A 19,820-nucleotide genomic window follows, 5' to 3' on the forward strand; every position below is an offset into this window, starting at 1 on the left:
CTTTTTACTCATTATTTGATTTCATAATGTTAGTTTACTTACTTTAGATTAATTATAAAATCTCCCATGTTATGTAACTTTTCGACTATAAGAAGCAACTATTACTTGTCTATGGAATGAGCTTGTTCTTATCATTGTACACTAATCCATATCTTGTGAAGTGAAAAAATTAATTTTTCAACCTTGCTATTTGTCTAGCCCCATGACTAGCTCCGGAAGTTTAATCTTAATCATTGATTGAACCCATATGACTCCTGGATCCTGAGTGGTGAACCTTTAAGGCCCTCAATGGATAATTGACTGATTACTATAACTGGTACCTTTACGATACGTAAGATCCAGTTACATGGATAGCAAAAAAAAAGGATAGAAAAATATCATTTTTGTCAGCTTTTTAGTGGTTGATAGCACATCAATATGTTCCCGTATGATGCTTTCATTATCAATGTAAATTTTAATTACTAGTAGATTGTAAGTTTTTTCTCGTAATGTCTCATCCAACCAAAAGTCCTAACTCCATTACTACCTGTGCTTTATGAATTTCTGCTTACCTTGCATCATAAGATTGTAAAAAAATAAAAATAATAAAGTCACGAGGGGCACAATATGTTCTTAAGCTTTATCCTGTTAGGTTTGCATTCAATGAATTCTCTTTATCTCTGTGCAAAGGCGGAGCCAGGATTGACTAACCCCGGCTCTATCCTCCATAAAATGACAAAAACCAGTAGAAAATTCTTAATTTTATCCTATAATTTGCATTTAGCCCACATGTTATTTTAGGTTTAGTCTACTAAAATCCACTACTTTACTTGAGTTTCTGGCTCCGCCATATACTTACATATCGGAAAGATAAGTCATCCGAAAAAAGAAGAAGATGTCTATATGAGTCCATTCATATATTGTCATCTTCTATCATCACCATTTTTTCTCAAAACTGCAGTGGCCTTTGTTCTTTAGCCTTTAGGTGGGCAATCTAATTGTTCTTCTTCATCTTATACTTCACGCTAAAGGGAATTGATTGGGTCCATAGAACAGCAAGGGGAAAAAGTAGAAGGAAGAATCGTTGAGAGCTAAAAGTTACATTTCTAACTTGGGAAAAGATGAACATGGTGATAAAATGCTAGGTGTATATTCACTGTCAACCTATGTGTGTCTGTCCTATGTATTGCGCAATAACATTGACACAGTAAAAACGTCAAAGTTGGCCACATTTGGTTATAGCGTTGGTCTGCTTAAAGATTTGCTTAAAGAAAAGGTCAAAAGGATGAAAAAATATTTGTTTATTCTTTTGCTTTGGTACACCGTACAAGGTCAAGGACTAATTAAAAATCACCACATCTCTTTTCCCCTAACCCATACTGCAATACAACAAGCCAGAAGTGACAACATTTTTCATACCAGATCAAATACACCGACCACCGCCAATGACCCACCATAGGCCCTACTGGTGGTTTGCATTCAGCCGAGGACTCACGGCATTGCTCCAACACAAAATTGGTTAAAACGATCAAATTCAACAATTTCTAGATGAAAAAGACATTTAAATTTTGATACTGTTTAAATGAATAAAAATATAAAAATAGCGAGGATGTAATCAATTTCATCATACCCATTTTTAAATATTTTTCCTTATTTTTAATTTATATCAGGATGCATCCAGTTTCATCCTTCCTATTTTTCAAGTTTAAGTCAGGATGAATCCAGTTTCATCTTTGCTATTCTTTTGGTGTCCGTTTCACCCATACTAATTTTTACTCGTCCATTTGAACTATGTTTTAAAAATATTTGGACAAATGACCCATTTTCCGTTACTCCAAAGGGTTCAAGACTACCAGCTCTGGGGTTTAGATTTTGGACACATCACGCGAGAAAATATGAGGGGTGCGCGGTGTGTAGCAGCTTCGCCTCTTTTGAGCAGTCATAGCGTGGATTTGGCAAAACAAACCTTATGTGACACCATGACCATGTGCGATCCGCTCATGAGAAGGAGAAGATACGGATAGCCATTGTATTACTTCTCAAATGAAAACATCATGCCTATCAAAAAACTAAATAAAAAAATGAAAACATCATAATAATGATGTTAATAATAGGATCTAGCCTCGGGCCAACAATATCCCACTAAGTATCAAAAACAGTAATAATGTACCAGAAAAGAAAATGTAGCTTTGTATACAGAAAATCTAACGGACCGGACATGAATAATGACCATGACCATTCGGACCAATTCATAATGACATAATTTTGCAACTGCTTTTTCGTTTTATTACATCATTACAAAAATAATCTGGCGTAGCATTTACCCAAAATTGTACAACATAATGGGACCACTCATTACATACCTAGGTACGTCAATGAATGCAAAGCCCTTTCCCCTTCACCGTTACATCATTTTACCACAAAAAGAAATAAATGAAGAACTTCGATCGTTGAATTCTGCCAAAATTATCTTAGATCAGACGGTTCAAATCTCTTCTACTTTTCATGTTAAAAAGGTTGTGAAAAAATCACTCACTACACACGGTAGTAAGCAAAACCAAACAGCAAAGGCATTCTCCTCTTTTACTCATTTCTCACATCTCCTTCTTATTCTGTCTCTAGAAATGTTCTTATCAAGATCATGGCTTCTTCTCATTTTCATACACATAATCGGGATACAATCCAAGTTTCATCTAACACACGGTGAATTACCGGGCACATGGGAACTTCTTATAGCCAACGTCGGCATTTCTTCCATGCATACCGCCGTTACACGTTACGGTACCGTTGTGTTACTTGATCGGACAAATATTGGTCCTTCGAGGAGAATGTTACGTGAAGGCCATTGTCGTGACAATCCAAACGACAGAGTTTTAAAACATGATTGCTATGCTCATTCTGTTTTGTTCGACCCGTTAACAAACGAAATCAGACCGCTGATGATTCAAACGGATACGTGGTGTTCGTCTGGTCAGTTTTTGCCGGACGGAACTCTTTTACAAACCGGTGGTGATCTTGATGGTTTAAAGAAGATTAGAAAATTCGTTCCTTGCGAAAGAAATGAGTTTTGTGACTGGGAGGAACTTCAAGATTTAGAATTGGTCAGTGGCAGGTGGTATTCCACGAATCAGATTTTACCCGATGGTTCCGTGATCATTGTGGGCGGACGGGCTGCAAATAGTATTGAATTCTACCCGCCAAGAGAACCCTGCGTTTTACCGTTACAGTTTCTGGATGAAGTGAAAGATGATCAAATGGATAATTTGTACCCTTATGTTCATCTACTACCAAATGGTAATCTATTCATATTTGCGAATAATCGAGCCATACAATACGATTATACGACCAACTCTGTGGTACGCGATTATCCACCGCTGGAAGGCGGTCCGCGTAACTATCCATCGGCTGGTTCTTCAGTGATGTTGGCATTACAAGAGGATTATACATCGGCTGTGATTGTTGTTTGTGGCGGTGCAGAATATGGTGCTTTTATCCAAAAGAGCACAGACACTCCGGCTCACGGCAACTGTGGACGGATTGTCGCGACGGATCCGAACCCGGATTGGGAAATGGAAGACATGCCTTTTGCAAGGATTATGGGTGATATGGTAATGTTACCAACCGGTGATGCACTGATCATAAACGGTGCTCAGTCTGGTAGTCAGGGGTTCGAACTGGGTACAAACCCGTGTCTGAATCCCGTTCTTTATAGACCGTCCGAACCTGTTGGATTACGGTTTATGACTTTAACTCCAGCTACAGTACCAAGAATGTACCATTCGACTGCGAATTTGTTACCGGATGGTAGGGTTTTAGTTGCAGGTAGTAATCCCCATTACTTATACAAGTACGGTGGCGATTTCCCGACAGAGTTGCGGCTCGAAGCGTTCTCACCGGAGTATCTGTCAGCTGACCGCGCTAATCTTAGACCAGTTATTGAAGAATTACCTGAAAAATTATGTTACGGACAGGCTTTTGAGATCTTTATATCAGTCACACTGCCGATTGTTGGCATAGTTGAGGTGAATTTCGCGAGTGCACCTTTCGCCACGCATTCCTACTCACAAGGACAGAGGTTAGTCAAATTGGGTGTCACGTCGGCGATTCCTGAATCAGGTGGTGCCGTTGGTGGCAAGTATAGGATAGGGTGCACAGCTCCACCAAATTCCAAGGTTGCTCCGCCGGGTTACTATATGGTGTTTGCAGTTAACCAAGGTGTACCTAGTGTTGCTCGATGGATTCAGCTCATTTCTTGATATTTCCGGTTTCTAACCTTGTTTGTTTTTTAGGTTCTTGGATTCTATAGGTTTTTTTAGAGGCTTTTGTTCCCTAGTGAAATCCGACTTTTTTACTTTCAGTTCATTTCCTTTGTTCTTATAGCATATTCAGCTCAAATGTTATCACAGTGGCCCAATTTTTCATCGGTGCCAAAGAAAATATCTCCAGCATTGCATTTTAATGGGCAAACAATGTAGGGAAGTTGTAATCTTTCTTTTCTTTTTCTCTTCTCTGTCAGTTGCTTATAATGTCGAAACATGTCATATGACATATTTACTTTTCATACTTCGATCATGTTTATTTGCATCTGATTCGCGATCTGAATCTGAGTCAAACCCTGACTCTTCGCGAGTCAGATGTCAGACCGTTTGTTTTCAATTTTGAGTCAGTTCTAATTCGACCTCTGACTCAGATCTAATCCCTGACTCGGACCCGTTTGAGTCATGTAACAAAATACCTCTGACTTATGGGATCAAACTACCGACTCACATTTTTCTGAGTAAGTTGAGTCAAGTGATTTCAGTCGGATCTAGACGACTCAGATCCAGATGACTCAGATGAACCAGGAGTAAACAAACAAGGTGGTCGTTTTAATCTAATCAACCTTTTACACGTGACTTTAGGATTCACACAGTTGAAAGAAACCGTAGACAAGAAAGCATTTTGGATTTCAAACCGCATACTTACCATTCAAAACATTCATATACATGAAATACTTCATAGTTTAGATTTTATTTGCTAGAATATACTAAATATATATGTATTACAAAATAAACTTCTTTTAATTAATATACTCCTAATAATAATAATATTACCTCTGTCTCTCTGCAAAATAGGCCAAAACGAAAATGCGATAGTATTGCAAAAACGAAAATGCGATAGTAACGCTTTTGCAAAAACGAAGAGAGCATTAAAATCAAATGATTTAAGGGATCATTTCAATTCCATGTCGTTCATCCTCAGAAGAATCAGTAACAACAGCAACTCTTTTCTCCACATTCTTATACGAATACCTTCTGGCGAGATACGCATAAACAAGTAAATTCACAGCATTAATGGCTGCTAACACCCAATAAAACTTGTCCAGTCTACTATGATTCAGATCTTTACCGAACCAACTCTTTCGACCACCTCTTTGAGTCAAATGATCAATTATAGTTATTAGGAAACTGCTGAGAAAACTTGAAGCACCAAGAACACTCAAGTAAAATGCTATGCCTAAACTTCTCATTTTGTCAGGTACTTGATCGTAAAAATACTCTTGTAAACCTACAATTGCGAACCCGTCTCCTATTCCGATCGTTATTAGTTGTGGTGCTAACCAGAATACGCTCATTGAGCTTGACCCAGAGGCAGATCCACTGAGAATTTCTCTGTTGACAACTTTTAGCCTTTTACGCTCGACTAATGCTGATATCATCATTGATACCATGGCAAGAACCATACCAATACTGATGCGTTGAAGAATGCTAATTCCTCTTTCGTTTCCCGTGACTTTTCTTAGTACGGGTACTAGGATTCTGTCGTAGATAGCTACGGAGATTAACATTGCGATAGCTGCAACTGAGTAGATAGAAGCCGGTGGGAATACGAAATTACCCATTTTTCTGTTCATTGTTGCGGCTTGTTTTATGAAGAATGTTGTTGCTTGTGCTACACATAGTCCAAACGCCAAAGTACTCAGCCATATCGGAATCAAGTTTAGAACAAGTTTCAATTCCTCAACTTTTGTTACTGTGGCTAGTCTCCACGGACTTTGTTTCTTCTTGATTGACACTTTTTCATCGTCTTCCTCCGGATATCCGTCCTCTAGAATTGCAGCTTTGTCAAGAAAACTGTAAAATCAGACAAATAAGTTCTCTGGTCAGATTTCAGCTGCGCATCATATTATCTATGCTCAAAATCAAGTTTAAGTTCATATATACGCACCTTAGCTTTCTTGTATGGGAAAGTAGTCTTGATCCATTAGACTTGGGAATTTCATATAAAAGCCCTGGATTTGAAGGATGCGGCAGGTTTCTTTTGGCAATGGCAGCTACTATTACTTGCAACATGGGTGTCAAAGGGCTTCCTTCAGGCACCCTATAACGATAAAATCGCTTACCCATAAGGAAAAGCACTATAGACAAAGCCATAGAACATGTGAGAACCATATCTGCAGTAGCCCAGCTAACTTCATCCTGAACATAAACGATTACCGTTACACCAATTAAGAGTCCAGAACAAAGTGCGAAATTCCACCAGTTGAAGTATGACATTTTTTTCATCCTTTCTTGTGCATGATCCTCGTCGAACTGATCAGCTCCAAGACTTTCTAGAGAAGGTTTATGCCCACCAGTCCCAAATGAAATTAAATACAACGCAAGGAAGAATATAATTTCGTGAAGTTTCTCTGATTTATGACACGAAGCCGGATTATCACAAGGCTTTAGACTTGGAATAACTTCTGACATTGTCAAGAGACCCAAACCCTGTAATAAACCAAGTCACATACATGAGTACAGTAGTCTGTTAATCTGTAAACGTTGCTTTCAGTTTAGCTTTAACTACCAAAAGATAGACGACTGAAGAAATTAGAATCATAGTGAATCTCCCAAAGTAAGCATCCGCGAGAAATGCACCAACTAATGGCATCAACGTAGTTACACCCGACCAATAGTTCACATTTTTTGCCGCTGTTTTGAGGTCTTGGTGCATCACTTTTGTTAAGTAGATGATGAGATTAGTTGCTATTCCGAAGTAAGTTAACCTCTCACTGAACTCGATTGCTGTTTCAAGTAAAAGCAAGAAAAAACATCAGTAAGTTAACCGCTGCTTCATATATATCTTGTTTACCGGGGGAAAAAAAAGAACAAAAAGAAAAAAGAAGAAGAAGAAAAAAAGATTCATACATATATGTACCTAAAGTTGATCAGTGCCAGAAAAAACACATAGTTGATTCGAGAATTGACATACAGTTCTTTTCCTAGTTACATGTTTCATTGTCCTTTTTGCCTAGAAGATTAAAATCTCTTTTTTATTAGACCAATCAAGGTTTTATTTGGACGTTCAAGCAAATTAACTTCAAGCTTAATAAAAGTAGAATGAAAAATACAAAGACAAATTAAACATAAATGTCGAAACTTCAGTTGCAAACAAACCCTCCCTTTCAGTAATCAACATTTCACAGTTGCATTTTGATTGTTAGGTTTGCTTTGACGTATAGTTAAATCCAATAAATCACTTTATGTTACAAAAATTTAAAATTGTAGCAAAATAATAATAATTGAACAAGTTGATTCATCGGCAGCATGATTTTGCAAGAAAACGATAAGTATTAGTAGTACTTGTTTAATTAATTAATTAATACGTACCAACGACAAAAAGAGCAGCTTTCCATGCACCAGTGGATGATCTAAGGGGAACCCTTCCTTTATGATCCAAAGATGAATCATACACCCATTTCTCTTCATCATCAGTACTATCATGAAGTTGATGTTCATGATCCATGGGTCTTCTTTTCCTAGCTAGGTGAGGTATATATTGTAGAAGCCAAGTAGATATAGAAATATGAGAGGGAAAAGGAGTTTTTGAGTGAAGAAGAATGAAGGTGTTAAACTAGTATATATAGGCTAGCAGTAGAGAAATATATGATCATGCTAACATTACTAGGGTTATTGAAAGTGATTTGTTGACCTGTGTGTGCGCTTCCTGACATGATTGTTTTGATATAGAAATTAAAGGAGTATGTGGTAAGTGTACTAGATAGAATTCATTCCTTCCTTCCACTAATATCTTACTGTACAAGAAAAGAAATACTGATGTAGTAGTAGTGATGTGAATTGTAACTACCCATTGAATATATTCCTTCTTGCTTTTGGTTACTACTGATGAGTCTACTACTGTCATAGTCTTCGAACTGTTGACTACATGATTCAAAAAGTTTCCGCTAGCTATACCGCGTTTTCTCTGTTAAACTTGTAAGGTGACCTACACGAGGGAATGCTCTGCCAGTGGTGGCATCATCACTGGTTACATTCTGTGGTCTGAACTCATCGTTGCCTTTTTTCTCCTTTCCGCAAAACTTACTAGATTGTCCGCGGATTTGCTTGCTTCCCACACATATAACATTTTACATGTGCACTTATACCATTATTTTCAGACAAACATATACGATATTTGGCTAAGGATATCCAAACTACTCTGTTATAGTAAAATTGTACAGTTTTTGAGCACACTACTTGGGAACGGAAATAAATCCAGAGTGAAATAACTTGTTTATGATGCATGTTTGATGATGAAATTTGCGAAAATGTAGTCATGTCGAAGTCAAAGATAACGTTACAGTACGATTGTACAAATTAATCCTTTTGATAGAAACCCCATTTGGCAATCACAAAATTGGTAAATTAATCCAATAACGACAATTCCTGGATGAAAAAAACATGTAAAATTTGATACTGTTTAAATGGACGAGAATGTAAAAATAGCCAGGATGTAAACAGTTCCATCATACCCATTTTCAAATATTTTTTCTTATTTTTAATTTACATTAGGATGCATCCAGTTTCACCCTTGCTATTTTTTAAGTTTAAGCCGGGATAAATCCAGATTCATTCTTGCTATTCTTTTGATGTCCATTTCATCCATGCTAATTTTTAGTCGTCCATTACAACCATGTTTTAAAAATATTTGGGCCAACTTCTAGCAACTTGAAAATGTACTGTAAATTGGTTATCTTTTTGGTAATGGTATTGGTAGGTAGCGATTGTAGACAACGGATTAAGGATGAGAAACATATAAACAGGTCAATAATACATCTGTAAATATGATAATCTTATCTTAGTTATTATTGGTGACCCGACCCCAACGATCTACTCAAGCCGATTTGTTTGAAAAAAAAAACTTAATGTTGGAAAAAATGGGGATCACAAGTTGAGTTGGATTAATGGGTCATGCATTAATCCAATTGCGGGATTATTAAACTAATAAACTGCTCATGTTTCTTGAACTATTCTTGAATAATTTAGTTAATTGCAGTTAGTCAAAATGTACTTAATGGAAGATTCACAACTTTCTAACGCCGTATCTAGCTTATTTAATTAGGGTTGACTAGAAAAAGGAATGACAAAAATGCAAGTTCCTTGGCTAGTATGTAATCTTAATAGGGGTTTAATTAGGTTTAGCATTGATATTGAATCGTGGCCACAACTTTTTTCTTATGGTGGTATGACCCCATTAGTAGCTTATGGAATGGAGCGATCAAAAAGAGGATCAAGCCCCATTTTGTTGGATCCAAATTATAATCCCACTTATTATTTTACGATGCTAATCATGCGCCACCTGCTAATATATTCTCAAGGGGAAAAAAGTCCTCTGAATAATTGGACATTTCTTTCCAATCAATGATTAAAAGAAGAGTGATGATAGACCCACCGAAGAACAGCAGCGTGATCTGTACAGGGAGGGGATCGGACGGCCTTAATGTCACCCTCTCTGCATTTGGATAAGGGTGGGGCATGAGTGGGACCCACCACCAGCCCCACCACCCTCTCACACGGTGCTGCATTTCTTTTGTATATCTATACTTTCCGTTAAAAGAAAAAATACACCTCTCTTTGGTGTATAAGCTTTCAAATGTAGATCTCATATCATAATAGTTTTCTTTTTCTTTTTAAAATTTCTCATAGAAATTGGAGATTAGTTTACAATATGAGATCTGATTTCAGAACGGATTTCAGAATCGATTTTTAATTTTCATATTCGAACTTTTTGTTTCATTATTCGTGATTTTTACAGATTTCAATGTCGATACAAGTTGATTTGGAAAGTTCATATGCCGGAAATTACTGAATGAGTGAACAAAAATCTAATATCACTACACCATTTTTTTCTCCGGAAAATGGGTCATTTGTCCAAATATTTTTAAAACATGGTTCTAATGGACGAGTAAAAATTAGTATGGGTGAAATGGACACCAAAAAGTAGCAAGGATGAAACTGGATTCATCCTGGCTTAAACTTAAAAAATAGCAAGGATGAAACTGGATGCATCCTGATGTAAATTAAAAATAAGAAAAAGTATTTGAAAATGGGTGGGATGAAACTGTTTACATCCTGGTTATTTTTACATTTTTGTCCATTTAAACAGTATAAAAATCTAAATGTCTTTTTTACCCAGGAATTATAGATTTTGGTCTTTTTAACCAATTTTGTGTTTTTTTTCCAATTTGCAACAAAATCTACTTGTTACAAGACGGGATTGTAACAACAATGTTTTGTTGCGAATTTTGTAATGGTAATTGGACCGTTACGAATTTTGGACGTGTATTTCGTAGTAGGGTTCAGCTATTACGAATTATTTGAAACATGTAGATTATAACAGCTTGACACAATTTGGAACTTTTTTGTAACATAGAAAAGACTTTACTGCTAGTCAAATACCGACCTTTTTGACCTGGTCAGTATTGACCGTGGTCAGTCCATTTTCATCCGGAAATACGCCGGAATTCAAATTAACCTGCAAATCTTTTATGCAAATGAATCATTAGGGGTTAGCCTAGTTGGCCAGGAGCCTGACTCTCAAGTAGGAGGTTAGCGGATCGAGTCTCCGCTCACGAGTTTGGAGATCTCATGAAATACTCCTTATATGTAGTTTAAAATCTAGTTTAAATCATAATTTATGTTCTTTCCTATTAAAAAAAAAAATCCATCCAACTAGATTTTGTCACACATTCAACAATAATTTCTTCTATTCTTTCGGCATACATTCAAGCCGTTTATAACTTAAAAGAGAAATTTTAAGTTTTATTCTTTCAACATAATTCCTAAGTCATAAGAGAACCTAACTTTTATTCTTTCTACATACAGAAGAGAACATATGAGACAAAACTAACATAAACAAGACCCAAATAAGTCTTTGCCTTCTCATGATGCAGGCTACTTTATTTGAAGCAGCATTGGTGAAGCTGATGGAATTCAATGCGACATCAGATACACAATATCTTCAAACCAATGGTCTATATCTCATGCCCATTGCTCTTGTAGGAGCCATCTCTTCCAAGAAAGAAGTTGTATCAAATCAATGGTCTGTGTCTCAGATCCACCACCACCTCTCTCCCCTATTAGAGTTGTAAGTCACGAAGAGAAGTACAAATTAACTGACTGAAAAACTTTAAGTAAGTGCATAACCAAGAATGAGAAATCATTCCCTGTTCTATAAACTATCATTACGAGTGGTAAGATCTGAAGTCTGAACCAAAGACCATTGGTGTAACACCCCGGAAAGGTTTAACAAAACCAGTTAGTTTTTTCTTTTTTCACTTAAAGTGCACAAAATCTAATGTTTAAGTGTCTTTAACAATTATGGATTGCCTTGACTAGATATGACAATTTCTAAGTAGCAAATTTGCCTCAATCTGAACTATAGGTTCCTTAATATTTCCCCATGCAAGGTGTACACATGTTACACAAGGAAGCAGCCAAGGGAAATTTGGCCAATGGACCAAAATAAAAAGGAAATGAAAAGAGAATATAAAGGGATTTTTCTTTTTTATTTTTCAACCATTTCTGTTCTCTTCTTATTTTTGATTTCTCTTGAGATTTTCTAATTAATGGAGAAATTCTAGAAAATTTGTTTGAGAAATGAAAGAAGTTGAGTTTGGATTTGCATGAACATGGTATTGTTTAAAATCTCTAGAATTGCAAGGAAGGTGGTCATTGATACTCCAAAGATTCGGTAAACCTTGACAGCATTTTGAGAAACATAAATCCAGTGCAGCGCCGTTCATCCTTCGTTATCTCATTATTTGTCTATCATAATGAGGTAAAATTTTGATATATTACTTAAAAAAATAGGTTTTACTTACTCATAAATTTCATGAGGATCGGATAATATCGGATCATATTATAGGTACTCAAGCGGGAAATTTGACACTGAATTATGCGGTTCTTGATGTGAATAAAATCGCGACTTTATAAGAATGCCAGTATGTTACCCACTCCATACTCACCCAAATGATTCCCTGTTGCAAACATAGATTGTTAAATGTTTTTGTGTTAAGAATCCGTATTTTTAATTCCCTTTGTCATACCCCAAGGGCATCTTAAGTTTACGATGGTGATAGATAATTCCATAACATATACTTCCTCCGTTTCTTTTTAATATGCCGGTTTCTATAAATAAATGTTTTAAAAAAATAGGCTGGTTTCCTAATTGGAAAAGTCAAATGTTATTTTAGTTTTCTGGGACCATTTTCTTCTTAACTTCTTTTGATGACAATGTCATGTGGACCATCTCACTTTACTTCTTTTGCTGACATGTGTCATGGGGACCATTTCACTTCACTTCTTTTATTGACAAGTGTCATGAGGACCACTTTCAATAATTAATTCTCTTAATTTCCTTAAATTTTTCTAAAGACGAAACTGACCTATTAAAAAGAAACGGAGGGAGTAGATACTTTTATGTTGCACTCGAATCTATTAGTCCATGTTAATGGATTGTCAAGAGAATATTTTTACCTTGTATACTGTCTAAGCTAGTTATGGATAAGTTCATTTTGACTTATGGGTATTAAATTAACATATGAATCATTAATAAACATGCGTACCTCTTGTTGAGTTTTTAGACTATTATTACTGCCATGAGCTGGATTTGAATGCATATGACCGATACACTTTGATTTTACGGAAAAGGGGTCATTTGTCCAAATATTTTTAAAATATGGTTCAAATGGACGAGTAAAACTAATTATGGGTGAAATGGACACCAAAAAAAATAGCAAGGATGAAACTGGATTGATACTGACTTAAACTTAAAAAATAGCAAGGATGAAACTGGATGCATCCTGATGTAAGTTAAAAATAAGAAAAAATATTTAAAAATGGATAGGATGAACTATTTACATCCTGGCTATTTTTACATTTTTGTCCATTGAAACAATATCAAACTCTAAATGTCTTTTTCATCCAGGAATTATTAATTTTGATCTTTTTAACCAATTTTATGTTGATTTTTACTCTTGGTTTTGGTTATGACGGTGAATGATAAATTTGGTTATCTTTGAGTGAGAATTGTTATAGAAATTGTACAAATGATAAGATTACTGTACATATTATTATGCACGTTGTTTGCATTCACCTGCAATGCATGTGTAATATGCAAAAGACATTTGAATTTAGTGTGCAAGTACATATCTACGAACTTCTTATCTGATGGTATATGTGGATTGAGAATTTTTGTTTGTTAAATTAGATTCTTGTGGAATATATGAATGCCTTAAGATATGCAGGTTAAACAAGCAAAAGGCTAAAAGGGGTGAACTAAGTTCGGTATAGTTGTTGCTATGCAATTCTTATACTATCCAGCTGGACACCAAAGTAGTTCGTACTATCTAATGTAAGGGATGATTACTACTTTAACAAAGTAGTTCATATCATCTGGTGAGAGATAGTTGTTGTCATTATGGGAAATTTACACTATCTACACAAATAATGACGAGCTACGGTCGTGCTTGATTCCTTTCGAGTTACGAAGGAGGGTACATAGGCATCCGCTATGCGGTTCAGCACATATGATGGAGGTTGTTCATTCTATTTGAAATAGTTGGTTGTTGTTTGGCAGTTCACACCAACTACTTAGAGATGATTATCGCCTGTTGAGGTGATTCATATCATCTGAGAAGGATGGTTACCGTCTATACCCACGGTTCATACCATTGACACAGAGATGATTACTAACTCTTTGAGTAGTTCATATCATCTGAGAAAGACAAACTGTTGATCTTGACAGGGTACTGTGAGTTTTCCAGAAAATATGTCAGAGACGGCGGCTTGCATCCAACTGTACTGGCATTAGAGTTTGGTCCTCACAGATAGAGTATTCTAAGTTTGCCATGAAATCCGTCAGGGACGGTGGCTTGAATTCAACTGCACTGGCATTAGAGTTTGGTCCTCACAGTAAAATATTGAAATATTGACGGATTTGATGACCCTTGGTATGAGAATCATGCTTTCTACTTATAAAGCAGTTTCAGAGAAATTGAAAGACGGTCGCTCCAAACCGAAGAAACAGTAAGCTTTTCGTTGAAAGTTGATAACATTGGTTTCTCGAGTGGCGGACCAAAAAATCGGAGCTTGCCAGGTGGGTAGTAACCCGACCCGTTGGAAGTAAAAAAATCTGGTCCGTCACAATTGGTTTGATTATTTCAGGAAATCTATGGATATGTATTGTAGTTATGCAGAAAATTGAGAACAAACTTATGCCTCTTGATGAAAATGCGGGTGGTACCAAAATACACCACCAAATTTTTCTTAGGCAACCTGTATGGACTAAACCTAAATACAATTCCGAGAGTTACAACTTAATGAATCTCAATTAGGAATAATATTTAGAGTTTATATCTCTTTCTCTCACAATCAAAATGTAAGCAGAACATAGTCCATGAACCTGATTATATGTGAGAATACTTGGACGATTCGAAATATCAATATCCAAGTATCAATCAAGTCGTATCCAATCAATTACGATGAACATATTTAATTTAATTTATTTTCGTGTAACCTGTGATATTTCAATTATAAAGATAATATAATGTGAAAAAAGAAATAACACAGATACCAGAAATTTTGTTAACGAGGAAACCGCAAATGCAGAAAAACCCCGGGATCTAGTTCAAATTTGAACACCAAACTGTGTTAAGCAGCTACATCCTCTAGCCTACTATCAATACTTATGAGTGGAATGTATTTGAGATGGAATTAAACCATCAAAGCAATTTAGTTACAATCGCGCTCCTTACGCCTCTTGAATCCCAACAGAACTCCGCACAATTAATTCCCTTAGATTACGTACTTTACAACCTAAGAGTTGGTTCAACTCAATTGAAGACTTTAAACAAATCTTCCTCCCACAGATAAGCCTATATTTGATTTCCGTTCTGACCAAAGATCAAGGTGAGATATTAAATCGATTTCAATGGACAAAGTTTAGCGAACCTAAAAATCTGGTACTTACGACTCCCGAAGAGCATCCTAGATTATTATTCACCTCACAAGTAAAAACTTGTGGAATCATAAAGTCTAGACGAAGAAACTTTTCGATTACTATCTATCTTGCTAGATGGAGCAAATGGATCAACAATCAATAGAAAGATCAGGATACACGAACTATCAAGATAAAGATAGTTGGACCTGGCTTCAAGAATCCTTAGGTGAAGTCTTTTTAGTAGCTAAACCCTAAAAGGGTTTGAAGAAAGGGACGACTCTATTTTACAACTAGGACACACAAGAAAAGTGTCAGGGATTCAAAAATCACAGTTGTTTGACGTTCTCCTTATATAAACTTTCAAAACAAAGGTTGCTTTGGATTTAAGCTAAGTTAGCTTTGGAATCAAGCAATCAATATACACCGTTAGATGAATCTTTTTTTTTTGATATTAACACAACAAAATATACACTCTGGTTAGGATGAACTGTAACCGAACCGTGTACAAAGGCTTGTTCATGAATGGTTAGCCAAAACTAGCCAGACGATCTATAAGCTTAATCATTTTCATATAACACTTAAGACTTTACCATAGGTTATAATGTGATCAAATATGTCTAAAAAGTGTTTTTAGAGAGTTGTTCAAATGCCGATTATCTAATAGAAATAATTCTGATGCATCTGAAAATATTCGACAGGGTAAGTATGTGTACCGGGTACGTGTACTTACTTCCTGTTCGTGACTATTCTTGTCAAGGTGCATGTACCAGGTATGTATACCCTTAAGACAAAAACGGGTTCAAGAAACCACATATCTTTTCTGGCTTGCATACTAGTGTTGATGGTGGTTTTTAGCTTAGGGTTAAAATCGTAAAACCTTGCATCTGATGTGACATCACTCTGTAAGGAAGCGGAGCCACGAGTGTCAACTTCTTCACTGGCATATTTATTGAGCCGTTCAATATATTTACATGAAATTTATCCAGACTGGCGCATGTAGCAACAATCCCAGGCATTCTGTAAATTTTGGCACCTTGCCTACACTCAATTAACATAAGTTTCTTTGAATGCTTTCTGTGCTATGTTCCCTGGCTGAACCCTTAATGTTGATATGGCATGACGATTTGTGTTCACTCGCAGCAGAGTAGCACGAATTCCAAGTATCAAGGATAAGGTCTTTGCATAAGGTATTCAAACAGAAAGCATGCTGCTCTCTTGCAACGAACTTAAAATAACTCTGTGTCAACACATAGAATTCAATCAATTATCCTGACTAATTTGAAAAAGTTAGGGTTTTGCGCCTTGCGCAGTATATCAGACCTTGCTTGTCGAAATTAAGCCTATAATTAATCCTCCATGGATTAGCAGATTCAAAATCTTGCCCAGAATCAGAAAACAAGGAGTCGCAGGATAGGAGCAGCAACAAAGAGAGGTGTGGCCATGCCTTAGGCCAACCGGCGCCATTTTCCATTGGCCACGCCCCATCCTAAACCGACCCTATTTCCCTCGACCAATCAGGTCGCCTTAAACTCACCACACACACATAAGTTGTGGTTGGGCCAATACTTGTCGGCCCTATTTCCCATCGACCCAATCAGGTCGCACTAAACCTGCCACGCGCACCAAAAGGGTGGCCACGCCCATGTTTGTCCGGCTCCCTGCTTTCATTGACCAATCAGGTTGCTCTAAACCTGCCACAACTTTAAAAAGGGTGGAAATTGTGTCAAAAGGTTACCCTACCAAGTTGGCTTCCCAAAACCATGCCAACGGCATGTCAAACATGGAAAAAACAAACATGTCAGGCGCACATGCCAAACGCACATGCCAAAAGCATGCCAATCGCACACGCCAAACAGGCATGCCAAGTGCACATGACAAACGTTCAAAAATCTAGCGTCCATGGCTACACCAGGCGCCAATTGCACCATCGTGCCGCTATCATGCACAAACTATTCCAGTCATGCCACAACGCCACAGACGCGGCTATGACACCATGTCGTAGGCGCATGCCACTATGCTGCGGCTATATTATTATGCCACTAACAGGTGCCAACAGAACGTGGACATAATCAACTATCACTCTCTCTCCTGAATAACAATCTCATCCATCCAAGTTTGCCACCAAACCAACAGACTTGTGGCAAATTTTAGGCGACCAGCCGCCTAAATCCCATGGCCATGGCTACGCCAGGCGCCACTTTCACCATCATGCCGCTGGCATGCATAAACTATGCCATCTATTCCACCGTGTCAATGGCATACACGAACTATGCCATCCATGCCTCAATGCCACTGGCATGCACTAAAGGCGCCAATGTACCATTACCAGGCGCCAACAGAAGGTAGCCATAATCAGCAGCTACCCTTCCTCATGAGTCCGATCTCAGCCATCCAAGTTTGCCACCGAACCAACAGACTTGTGGCAACTTTTATGCGACCCGCCGCATAAATCTAGTGGCCGTGACTACCAAGGCGCCACTTGCACCACCGTGCCACTGACATGCACGAGCCATGCCAGCCATGCTGCAATGCCGTTGGCATGAACCAAAGGTGTCATTGCGCCATTACCATGCGCCAACAGAAGGTAGCCACAATCAACGGCCACCCTTCATCATGAGATGAAATCTCAGCCATCAAAGTTCTCCACCGAGCCGGCAGGCTCGTGGCAAGTTTCATGCGACCAGCCAAGACAAGCCTAATAGTATCACATGCTATTTTTCTGCGGCAAGCCTCTTGATTTTAACTTGACACACGTAACAAAGTGCTGCATGTTTTCCACGAAAACACTCGAGACATCAAACATGTCACAAATTTACTCATCAGGGTATTGGTATGGCGGTTTACAGCATGCGGCGTGCAATACGCCCGTTACAAGAAAGTGTCATGAAGAAGGGAGGTTAGTAATGGCAAGAAGTAATGGTGTAAATGTTTCCTTCATCATGGAAGCATAAATTCTGACGTTACACGTTATTCCAATCTTCCACTACTCAATTGTTTCCACTTCCTACGAGACCAGGGTAAGTTTTACTACGACTTGTATAAATAGATTTCACCTATTTCCACCAAACAACAAGTTTTGGTCAGGAGAGCAACACAGTATCCAGAAATCACCTGATATCTTTTCATTCATCTAGCCATTTCTACTTTCTGATACAAGTCGTAAACAACCACACCTCCAGAATCAACTATTCTGGTCTCAACACTTTCTTCGCTTCCCTCCCTAAGGCCAACCCTTCTCCTTCACTTTGTGACCAAAGCAAGCCTGGAACGACCATTTATTGGTTTAGGCTATATTTGTACAGATTGATCTCTCGAATCAAAAGTACTCCCGTGCAGTACATTGTTTAGGGTTTAGACTCGTTTCTCATCCACACACACGAAATTACCAAAAACAGCAGAAAACGTTTTCACCCTCAAAAAATTGGCGACCACAGTGGGAGATTAATCTCTCGGTTAAAATATCAATTTCCAATTTCCAATTTCATTCTTCAAACCGATGTAGAGATGGTAGAAGCAAACAATCCGCTCGAGAATCAACGACTCAGTTATCAGTTTATCACACGACGAGGAGTGGCGTCGCCCATAAAACATGGACTTACGCCCTGAGGATCCATTTTGTTGGGAGACCCTAAAAGCGAGTAAGTCTTGTTATGCAAAGTACATAACCTATTACTTTGAGTTTCCGCGCTGATAATGGCAACCGATAACCATGTTATTCCCAAAATTCATCCCATACTTTCCGCTGTTATACAACATTCATGGTTTCATAACTCTCCTGGGATATTTGCGCTACCAACAATCATAATCAAAATGACATTATTCTAAAATAATTCATTCCAAAGAATAATCTAAAACCCTCATATGTAGCAAATATCTATCAATCCAAAAAACCAGAAAATCAAACCATGAACTAGGCGTGTCTTTTCCTTTAAAAAAAAAATAAGAAAAAGAAGTTCAGAGGACAGGAGGTATTCAAGGAAAATCATTCAACAATGGTTCGTTCTTCTTGGAGAAAGCATCCTTCGCGCTTTGAAGAGCCGCCCGTTTCAGCTTCAACTCCTGAGACAACCTTTCAACTTCAACTTCCTGTTGGTTGATCACATCCGCAGAGGCACCTTCGATCGCTTCAGCCTACAACTTTTGGATCTCGAAAAAACCTTCACAGAACCAAGAGACGTTGAACTCAAAGTCTACGCACACATCCCGGTGAAACTTCCATCTCGAAATTACATCTCCCGAAATAGTGTGGCCGGTCACGTTGCACATGTCATGAATTAAGGAAAAGGTTCTTCTACACGCTTAAACAACGAAAATCGGCTGGTGATCTTTTTAGTTGTTGCGATATGTCCATACCTTTCCCATATTTTGGTATACAACTCCGTGTATTTTATTGGCACACTGAATCCTCCAATCAACATGTGACCGTCAAAAGGAGCCTCAAACAGAGGATCGAAAACAACACCTGTTTCTGGATGTGAAATTAGCAAAGATTCTTGGGGAACAATCACGCCCGTCATCACAAAAACGTTTTCCTCCATTGGTAGCACAACAACATCTTCACGGTGATCAATCTCCATCTCCAGATTACCAGCGGGTAC

The 19,820-nt window shown here is 37.6% G+C and overlaps 2 protein-coding genes across 2 annotated transcripts; one reads left to right on the forward strand and one right to left on the reverse strand.

Annotated features, from left to right (window-relative positions):
* Positions 1-2,536: 2,536 nt before the first annotated feature.
* Positions 2,537-4,404, forward strand: LOC113323280 (aldehyde oxidase GLOX-like). The gene has a single exon (XM_026571565.1). The coding sequence runs from the start codon at positions 2,604-2,606 to the stop codon at positions 4,233-4,235; it is 1,632 nt and encodes a 543-aa protein (XP_026427350.1). The 5' UTR covers positions 2,537-2,603; the 3' UTR covers positions 4,236-4,404.
* Positions 4,405-4,918: 514 nt separating this feature from the next.
* Positions 4,919-7,853, reverse strand: LOC113320246 (protein NRT1/ PTR FAMILY 5.6-like). The gene is made up of 4 exons (XM_026568172.1): positions 7,611-7,853; positions 6,808-7,025; positions 6,187-6,728; positions 4,919-6,092 (listed from the first exon to the last, which is right to left on the reverse strand). The coding sequence occupies exons 1-4, from the start codon at positions 7,744-7,746 to the stop codon at positions 5,183-5,185; spliced, it is 1,806 nt and encodes a 601-aa protein (XP_026423957.1). The 5' UTR covers positions 7,747-7,853; the 3' UTR covers positions 4,919-5,182.
* Between the last annotated feature and the right edge of the window lie 11,967 nt (positions 7,854-19,820).

This window comes from Papaver somniferum, chromosome 11 (assembly GCF_003573695.1).
Source record: "Papaver somniferum cultivar HN1 chromosome 11, ASM357369v1, whole genome shotgun sequence".
Classification (NCBI taxonomy): domain Eukaryota; kingdom Viridiplantae; phylum Streptophyta; class Magnoliopsida; order Ranunculales; family Papaveraceae; genus Papaver; species Papaver somniferum.

What these genes read in the sequence shown, in the direction of transcription:
- LOC113323280 (XM_026571565.1), top strand. Translation starts at nt 2,604, where the DNA reads ATGTTCTTATCAAGATCATGGCTTCTTCTCATTTTCATACACATAATC.
- LOC113320246 (XM_026568172.1), bottom strand. Translation starts at nt 7,746, where the DNA reads ATGGATCATGAACATCAACTTCATGATAGTACTGATGATGAAGAGAAA. An exon ending in AGCTGCTCTTTTTGTCGTTG is followed by an intron (nt 7,026 to 7,610) that starts GTACGTATTAAT and finishes TACTTGAAACAG; the next exon opens with CAATCGAGTTCAGTGAGAGG. An exon ending in CTTCAGTCGTCTATCTTTTG is followed by an intron (nt 6,729 to 6,807) that starts GTAGTTAAAGCT and finishes GGTTTATTACAG; the next exon opens with GGTTTGGGTCTCTTGACAAT.